Source organism: Neltuma alba, unplaced genomic scaffold (assembly GCF_004799145.2).
Source record: "Neltuma alba isolate B1F8T4 unplaced genomic scaffold, ASM479914v2 tig00010231_pilon, whole genome shotgun sequence".
Taxonomy (NCBI): Eukaryota; Viridiplantae; Streptophyta; class Magnoliopsida; order Fabales; family Fabaceae; genus Neltuma; species Neltuma alba.
This window is the reverse complement of record NW_021635163.1, coordinates 197,471-207,277: the sequence shown is the minus strand read 5'-3', so window position 1 is coordinate 207,277 and position 9,807 is coordinate 197,471. Positions and strand designations below refer to the sequence as shown.

Here is a 9,807-nt window from a genome sequence, read left to right as displayed (position 1 = left end):
TTAGTTGAGGCGCTTGAATAGTAGGTAAAGATAAAATAAATTTACAAAATCACAATAATATAAAAATAAAATTTTATGAAGAGATCAAAGTTTAAACCACAATCATGCTGGTAAAAAAAAAGTTTAAACCACAATCAAAGCATTTTTATAAACAATGAAATTAAGAAAAAATCAATCTTTATTAACCCAACAGAAAAAGAAAAGAAAAAAAATTTCATCCAAACACGTATGTCGCACGCAAACATACAATGATTTCATAGAACTTTATTAAAAAAGCATAAATCCAAAAGAGTAAACATAAATCTTTCATCAGCTTTTATCTTTTTCTTCACATTTCCTGATATGAATATATAGATATGTACATATATGTGTGTGTATGAAACACCACTTCCATTACTTTTTCTCGGGTAATAAACAAGAAGCTTATGGAAAAGTTTTCGTTTAACACTGATAACAAAACCGTGTAACGTTGGATCATGTGAGTGACGTGGCAAAATTGGATTAGCTAATAAAGGACCAGACGCGCTCGCAGGGCAACAGCTCACAGCTCACCCGCATTTAGGCATTGTGTGTCTTTCTCAGAATCAAAACCCCAGCTGTTGCTTGTTGCTAACTTGTCTGCCCACGCTGCTTTTTAGTTCTGTACTCAACAAGGTTAATAAATAAATTAATTAATTAACAAAGGATGCTGCTTGTAGTATCAAATAAATAAATAGATAAAAATTCTTTTTTTAAATCTTAAGAGAATAAATGTTGGGGAAGAGAGATACGGATTATGTGTGTAATGTGTTTCTTACTTTCTCTGGCTCCGCTCACTGTGTCTAATTATCAAGCTGTCGGCGGCCTGGTCTCCATTCTCTAAGCCGTTTCTGTATTTTATAGATTTCCACTTCACTCATCTCTACAAAAGGGTATGCCATGTCTCTATGATTCCCTTTTTGCGGTTTGTCATTGCGGTCTTGGTCTTTTATGAATGGCATATCTCAGTTCTTGACAAGAATTGCTGAGCTAGGATAACTCTACTCTCTTTGTCTGTTTCTTTTCGTTTATTTGGCTTCTTGTCGAAAAATCCTTCTGGGGTTTCTCGGAATCTGGGTCTTTTACCTGTTTTGCGGTCGATCGGTGATAAAGTTCGCTTTTTTGAGGCAAGTGGCGCCTTTAAAATGCAATACTGAAATCTTTGGCTTCTGGGAAAGTTAGGGAATGAAACTCGAGCCTACTTTTGAGTTTTAACTTAAGCCGAAGTTTAGGCTTGAGTGATGATGAATGTTGTTTGCGAAATGATTTTAGGGAAGAGGAACATTTTTATTATTTTCAGTTGGGAAGTTGTTTTTTTTATTTCAGTCATGCAATGGCTCTTTTGTGGTTTAGTATCTCATGTTTCGCTTCGTTCGCCCGACATTTTTCTGTAACTGAACATAATTCCAAAGATCTGAACTTTTTCACTTCTGCAAACTGTTGAAATATCTTACTGGAAGTTAGAAAGCTGTTTTAGGGTCTGATTGAGCTTTCTTTTCTACAGGAAAAGGAGCTGCTTTCATTTCTGCAACAGGGGATGCTTCCAAATTGATCTTCTCCGCGATTATATAACTTAGTGAGCTTGGACTATCGTTTGATCCCTTTTAGAAAAGTAGTAGCTTATGGAGTCGGAAGGGGAAGCTGGGGTGAGATTATTATTTTCCATTTGTTTCCTCAAATATTACGAATTTATTCCTTGTTTGGCTTCAATTACTGTTTATTGATTCTCACTAGCACTTTCAAGTTTCAATACCTGGTTTACTAACTTAGTTTTGGTTATGCATGTGTGATCAGGCAAAGCCAAAGACAGCATTGGGTGGCCAAGTGTGCCAAATATGTGGTGATAATGTTGGGAAGACTGTGGATGGTGAACCATTCATTGCCTGTGATGTTTGTGCTTTTCCGGTTTGCAGGCCGTGCTATGAGTATGAAAGGAAGGATGGAAATCAGTCTTGCCCCCAGTGCAAAACCCGGTACAAAAGGCACAAAGGTAGAAGACTTTATAAAATGTTACCTATTGATTGTTGATTTTGATGACTCGCCATGCATATAGTGCAAACTGCAAAACTCAATGTCAAAGTGAGATTCTGATACGCTTGAAAATTGAATTTTGCTCAGAAGTTTGAACTGGGCTGAGTAAGTTGATCTCTTGCATGTCAAAATGAGAAAGCTCATAACTTTCTCATTTTAGGAAGTTTTCTTCGTGAGCTATTTCACTGTAATGGGAAGGCTATGAACTTAAAGCCTGGAAAGCAGAGTCATTTGCTATTGGGATGGATATACCAGAAGGTGTCACGATCTGTACAAATCACTTTATCTTGATGGCATATGTCACATTCTTTAGCTGAAGTAGGAAGAATGCATCCACTGCTAATTGGATTTACTTATCCTGATGTCACAACTTCTCTTTTGATATGTGATCCCCTGCAATCACCCCCCCCCCAAAAAAAAAAAAAAAACGAAAGTGCAAAATGCAATACCCTGTAAATTTTTGGGAACTGCTATTTTGTGACTCGTAATCATAATTATTTTCTTAATTGATTTCAGGAAGTCCTGCAATTCTTGGAGATGGGGAGGAGGATGGTGTTGCTAATGATGGTGCTAGTGACCTGAATTATGATTTAGAGAATCAGAACCAAAAGCAAAAAATTTCAGAGCGCATGCTAAGTTGGCACATGACATATGGGCGAGCAGAGGAGACTGGTGCACCAACTTATGATAAAGAAGTTTCTCATAGCCACATTCCTTTACTAACTAGCGGGCAAGAGGTCATTCATTCAGCTTCCTAACCTTGGCATCTGATATTCTTTTCTTTTCTATTTTTCTCTTATTGTATTTTTCCGGGGGAGGGACAATACGCTTTCTCCTTCAACGACGTATTCCAAAGATCCTTTAATGATATTTGAAAGTTGTTTTGTTTCATGAACCTTCAATTTCAGGTCTCTGGAGAACTATCTGCAGCCTCACCTGAGAGGCTTTCAATGGCATCCCCTGGAGTTGGTGGAGGGAAGCGTGTCCATAGTCTTCCATATTCATCTGATATTAATCAATCACGTAACTTTTCTGGCCCCCCATTGCAATTATTCTCATTTATTATCCACATATGTTGCTTTAGTTCTTCATGTAGCTATCTAATAATGACTTGAGATGCATGTTGCGTGCAGCAAATATTAGGGCTGTGGATCCAGGATTGGGCAATGTAGCTTGGAAAGAAAGGGTTGATGGTTGGAAGATGAAGCAGGAAAAGAATGTTGTTCCAATGAGCACTGGCCAAGCTGCTTCTGAAAGAGGAGCTGGAGACATTGATGCTAGTACTGATGTGCTTGTGGATGAGTCCTTGTTGTGAGTATCTACTTTTCTAGATTGTGATACATCTTGGTGGCAAGTGGATTTTTTTTTCCTTTCCAAAAGCCATATACGGTTAATTCCCATATTTTGGTATATGATGACTCACACCTCGGAATTTTTGTGGTCCAGATGTTGTATGTGTAGTTGACAATTGCATGCTCATTAACCATAGCCATTCGATTTAGTCACTTATTTATATGATATGTGTTGCAGAAATGATGAGGCTCGGCAACCTCTTTCCAGGAAAGTTTCAATTCCATCATCTAGGATAAATCCATACCGTATGGTCATTATTCTGCGGCTGATTATCCTCTGCATGTTCTTGCATTACCGTATTACAAATCCTGTGCGCAATGCATATGCATTGTGGTTAGTATCAGTCATATGTGAGATTTGGTTTGCCATTTCCTGGATATTGGATCAATTCCCTAAGTGGCTACCGGTAAACCGTGAAACATATCTTGACAGACTGGCCTTGAGGTAAAAATTTTCAGTTATCTGGATTCTCTCTTCCTATTTTCAGTTTTGTATTCTTTTAATACTAAATTTGTGTGAGTTGCAGATATGACCGGGAAGGGGAACCATCGCAGCTAGCAGCTGTTGATATATTTGTCAGTACTGTTGACCCGTTAAAGGAGCCTCCACTTGTGACTGCAAATACTGTACTATCTATTCTTGCAGTTGATTATCCCGTGGATAAGGTCTCTTGCTATGTCTCTGATGATGGTGCTGCTATGCTTACATTTGAAGCTCTTTCAGAGACAGCAGAATTTGCAAGGAAATGGGTTCCTTTCTGCAAAAAATATAACATTGAACCTCGGGCACCAGAGTGGTATTTTGCACAGAAGATTGACTACTTAAAAGACAAGATCCAAACGTCATTCGTCAAAGATCGTAGAGCCATGAAGGTTAGAGTGTGACCTATAAATTGGACTATGGTGCTCAATGTGACTGCAAATACTATACTATCTATTCCTTTAGGGCTTCTTTCAATGATTACTTGCTTCTCTGCTTCACAGAGAGAATATGAGGAGTTTAAAGTTCGTGTTAATGCACTTGTTGCAAAGGCTGAGAAAGTTCCTGAAGAAGGATGGGTAATGCAAGATGGTACTCCGTGGCCTGGAAACAACACCAGAGATCATCCTGGAATGATTCAGGTAGTTCTCTTCTTTTGTTTGATTGATTTCTTCTGTGAAGATGGATGACTTTGGACAGCCTGTTATGCTTTAATTATTACGTTTTGTATCAATTCCCAAAGTTGTTTCTAGATCTCACTCTTTTCAAGGATTCTTGTATTATGTTTCTAACTTCATAGTCAATCACATCTGTAAAAGTCTTATTCTATGCATCCCTTGTATTTTTGCAAGTGTCATGTTAAATCTCTTAACTGCATTCTCCTTCTGTAGGTTTTCTTGGGCCAAAGTGGAGGGCTTGACACAGAGGGTAACGAACTTCCACGTTTAGTCTATGTTTCTCGTGAAAAGCGTCCCGGATTCCAACATCACAAGAAGGCTGGTGCCATGAATGCCCTTGTGAGTGTCTGCAATAGAAAATATAGAAATTGCTTATGTTTTGATTGCGTTCTTATAACTCATCTTACTAATGATGATTAAAATAATTGTTACAGGTTCGAGTTTCAGCTGTCCTTACAAATGGACCTTTCCTATTGAATCTTGATTGTGATCACTACATAAACAATAGCAAAGCCTTGAGGGAAGCCATGTGCTTTATGATGGATCCCAACCTAGGGAAACATGTTTGCTATGTTCAGTTTCCACAGAGGTTTGATGGTATTGACAGGAATGATCGATATGCAAATCGTAATACAGTGTTCTTTGATGTAAGTATTTTATGACAACAGATTTATTTGTTATATTTTATTAAGTAATACCTTATTTCAGTTATTGGTGTTGATATATGTGGCATGGCATTTATTGTTTTTGGGGCATATGGTTACATTTTTGTGATCCTTCTTTGCATATACGATGTACTCAAATCTTTAATTTTAAAACTTATTTATGATCCACTTCTACTCCTCTAGAGAAAATCACAACTGGTGTAGTCTTGTAGTTTAAGTGCTGTATATTATTTTCCGAAAAAGCTTAAAGAACAAGGTGTCTATGTTATTCGTGCAACAAAAACATTGGGAAAAACCTTATTATCCCATTAAAGAGGGGGATCTATATTAGGGTTCTTTTTCATCCCCATGTATCTTTACTGCATAGAAAGTGGGTGAAGCAATATGTTTAAGTCAGATTGTGTTTGAGGGGGTAATAATGGAATCCCAGTGAGGAAAAGTTTAGTAATCAGAAGGAGGAGCATGGAAATCAACATGAAAAGATGGAGCTCCCTCTTAGCAATGCTTGTTGCTGAGGTCGAGGAACCAAACCGTTCTTCATGCCCACTCCTTGTTGATGCTTGGCTTTCTGAGGGATCTTTCTTCTTTTCCATTCTCTTAACCCCCTTCTTTTGCCATCTTCTGGGAGATTGTCAGATGTCAGCCTCAACCAGAAAAATGATTTCTTTTGGTATTAGTGTAATATCTTTTGTTCCTGATTGGGCAGGGCTTTTATACCGTGGTGGATTTGTCCTTAGTTTAGCGTGTTGTTGCAAATTGTGAATATGTAACACGGTAAATATACACTATGCTACGGATCTTTGTTCATTTGGCTGAGCTTTACTGTGCTGCAAGCCATGGCAAGATAGACAAGTTCTCCAAATTAATGCATGTGGAAAATATAATTTTAATTTCAACATAATTGTGTAAAGTTAAAGGCATATGTTTATATGAGTATGAAAAGGAGCATGCATATTTATATCTGTATATACATTTGGTTGTGTGTGCTTGTGTATATTTGAATGATACCAATTCATGGCTCATTAAGACTGGGAAACTAGTTTTTTATAATGTGTAATAATAACGATTTGTAAATTTTATGAATATGAACTGCAATACACGGGGATGTCAATGATGTATGATGGGGAATTTCTTTGGGTTTAGTTAATTCTTTCATTGTTCTTCCATGCGTATATCATATTTCTGTGTTCTGGCATGTGCTATGTTTGAAAGCATGAGCTTCCATTGTCAGTAGGTGATAATTATTTCCCCTTTCATGTTGTTCTGAATGACAGATAAACTTGAGAGGTTTGGATGGCATTCAAGGCCCTGTTTATGTGGGCACTGGTTGTGTCTTCAACAGGACAGCGTTATATGGTTATGAACCTCCTCTCAAACCCAAACATAAAAAGCCAGGGGTGCTGTCTTCATTATGTGGTGGAAGTCGGAAGAAGAGTTCGAAATCTAGTAAGAAAGGTTCAGACAAGAAAAAATCTAGCAAGCATGCTGACCCAACCATCCCCATATACAATCTGGAAGATATAGAAGAAGGAGTGGAAGGTAAGCATATCACCTATCTTCTATATGTGCAATTAATGTATGATCTACAATTCAAACTGTTTTGGACTTTTGGTCGCATTTAGTCTTACAAAGATTGTTGTCTAGTTTTGTGATTCCGTTCTTGTATTCCTTATTTAACAGACAAGGGACCTTTAACTTTACTGCCCATAATTTCCTTAATTACAAAACTTGGGTGCAGTTTTGAGGTGTTCTCTATTAAGATTTCTAATAAAAACATGCGTATTGGCATTTTTCAACATCTAAGGACCCCCAATTTGTTCTTTAGCAAACACTTCAAAGGTTTATACTTGGCATGAAGGATTGACGTATTTAATTACTTAGACGCTACTAAAAGGCCTCTTGTACAATTTTATATTTAGGTGCTGGATTTGATGATGAGAAGTCACTACTTATGTCCCAAATGAGCCTTGAGAAAAGGTTTGGTCAATCTGCTGTCTTTGTTGCTTCCACACTCATGGAGAATGGCGGTGTTCCCCAGTCTGCTACTCCTGACACTCTTCTTAAGGAGGCTATTCATGTTATCAGCTGTGGTTATGAGGACAAAACGGATTGGGGAAGTGAGGTGATGTTTGACGTTCCATCTAATTTCTTTCTGTTCCCAATTTCTTTCCTCTGTGTTGTATATGACTAACAAATTGGTGAATTTGAAGACCACTTATTTGATAAAGTAAAAAATGGATATAATGGCAATATTCTCTTAATAAAATCTCACATGATGAAAATGTAAATTTAAACGCCCTAGTGGATCCTTTGTGGTTTGCCAAAGCATAGCTTCAGATACGATGGATCTACGTGTCTGTTATGAGGACTGGTTTTCTTTGCATGTTGGTCATTGTTAAATTATTTGGATTTCTGTTAATAGTTTGCAGTTAATCTTAATTATAATCATGAATTGTATCCTTTGTGACAGATAGGATGGATCTATGGGTCTGTTACGGAAGATATTCTTACAGGATTTAAGATGCATGCCCGTGGCTGGCGGTCAATATATTGCATACCAAAGCGCCCAGCATTCAAAGGTTCTGCTCCTATCAATCTTTCAGATCGTCTGAACCAAGTGCTTCGGTGGGCTCTGGGTTCTGTGGAGATTCTTTTTAGTCGGCACTGCCCCATCTGGTATGGTTATGGTGGAAGGCTCAAGTGGCTCGAGAGGTTTGCATATGTGAACACCACAATCTATCCAGTCACTGCCATTCCCCTTCTCATGTACTGTACCTTGCCTGCTGTCTGTCTTCTCACAAATAAGTTCATCATTCCCCAGGTCTGTTGTCTCTCCAAAGTTGTAATTTCTTGGTAACCAGTTTGTTTAGATTTCCTGCTTTAAAGTGATGATAGTTGAGAAATTTTGCCTTCTAGAAAGAAAAAGAACAGGGGAATAAGAGTGGAACAAAGATGTTATCAAATAACATCAGTCATACTTAATCAAATTTTATGACTTGTCATTTGAAGATTTGCTGATGTCATCAATCGTCGTGGTGCCTTGTAGCAAAATGATGTATTAGTATTTTAAAATTTAAAATATGATTTTCCCCTTCAGAGAATTGCTTTCTTCTGATAATCTGCATTGAGTGATCCCTTATCCCCTTCAGAGAATTGCTTTCTTCTGATACTCTGCATTGAGTGATCCCTTACAGAAACTTCTTCCTCCGTACAAGAATTAAACTTGCCCAGGAACGTTAATTCGTAGGAGCATTTTTCTAAAACCTGAACCAAACATGGGAACGTAACATTCCTAGGGATTCAGTGATTTCACAAGCTAAATGCTCCAGAACTTTTCAAAACTGGGGCTTTTTGTGGCAACAATATTCCAAGTCTGACTCATTTTACTTTTGTTTGCAGATTAGTAACATTGCAAGCATATGGTTTATCTCTCTCTTCATTTCCATCTTCGCAACTGGTATCCTTGAGATGAGGTGGAGTGGAGTCGGAATTGATGAGTGGTGGAGAAACGAGCAATTTTGGGTCATAGGTGGCGTTTCATCTCATCTTTTTGCTGTCTTCCAAGGTTTACTCAAAGTGCTTGCTGGAATTGACACCAACTTCACGGTTACCTCCAAGGCATCTGACGAAGAAGGTGACTACGCTGAATTATACATGTTCAAATGGACAACCCTTCTCATCCCCCCCACAACACTTCTCATCATAAACATGGTGGGTGTTGTTGCTGGGATCTCCTATGCCATCAATAGTGGCTACCAGTCATGGGGTCCACTATTTGGTAAGCTTTTCTTTGCATTTTGGGTGATCATCCATCTCTATCCTTTCCTCAAAGGTCTCATGGGCCGCCAGAACCGAACGCCAACCATTGTAGTTGTTTGGTCCATTCTGCTCGCTTCCATCTTCTCACTGTTATGGGTCCGGATTGATCCGTTCATAACTCGAGTCAGGGGTCCCGACACTGAGCAGTGTGGAATTAACTGCTAGACAAACTAGAGGAAAAGAGAACTAGCAGTTTGAATATATCACTTCTGTTACTCTACTAGCTCAAACAAAAAGTAAGTCTGCTATGAAGTGTTATGCCTGACTTGTATTTTGTTCTGTCATGCCGTGCTTAAATCATGTGCAGTTGACACTTAAGTAGAAATTAAAGTTAGATTAGATTGCGCATGGCTCTGTGTAAATTGCCTTGAGCATACCTTCATGGTTTCCTGGAGAAACTTCTAAGCAGCTCAAGGATCACATGCTCCATCTGTTGTACCTATGGTAGTTTCATGGCGGTATGATCTTTGATCAGCTTGAGAAGCAGACAAACAGACAAAATATGTATTATATAATTATAGTAAGTTGAAGTATCTATCTAGATCATTTTTAATGAGCATTGTGAATATTGGAAATCAGCAGTTACATCACAAGGCTAAAGGTTGGAATATGCTGCTGCTGCTGCGTCGTTTTTACAGTAGTTGTGGAAATAAGTTGTCGAAAAGGATATAATATGCTATTAGACGACTGTGGGGGGAACAAAGTGCTGCAAACATACATTCAGGAAGGATTAATATTGATGACGATGTTTCTGATATTTCATA

The 9,807-nt window shown here is 38.1% G+C and overlaps 1 protein-coding gene across 2 annotated transcripts; it reads left to right on the top strand.

Annotated features, from left to right (window-relative positions):
* The first annotated feature begins 805 nt into the window (after nt 1-805).
* Nucleotides 806-9,630, top strand: LOC114755098 (cellulose synthase A catalytic subunit 3 [UDP-forming]). Of its 2 annotated transcripts, XM_028943972.1 has the most exons (15): nt 806-911; nt 1,523-1,664; nt 1,813-2,008; nt 2,566-2,786; nt 2,958-3,072; nt 3,183-3,360; nt 3,580-3,846; nt 3,929-4,274; nt 4,386-4,523; nt 4,773-4,898; nt 4,994-5,206; nt 6,499-6,763; nt 7,144-7,346; nt 7,695-8,045; nt 8,624-9,208. In XM_028943972.1, exons 2-15 carry the CDS (start codon nt 1,641-1,643, stop codon nt 9,206-9,208), a joined length of 3,228 nt encoding a protein of 1,075 aa, XP_028799805.1. In that variant the 5' UTR covers nt 806-911; nt 1,523-1,640. The 2 variants fall into 2 exon arrangements, with proteins under 2 accessions (XP_028799805.1, XP_028799806.1); XM_028943973.1 differs by lacking the exon at nt 806-911 and having other exon boundaries at nt 1,641-1,664; nt 8,624-9,630.
* The last annotated feature ends 177 nt before the right edge of the window (nt 9,631-9,807 follow it).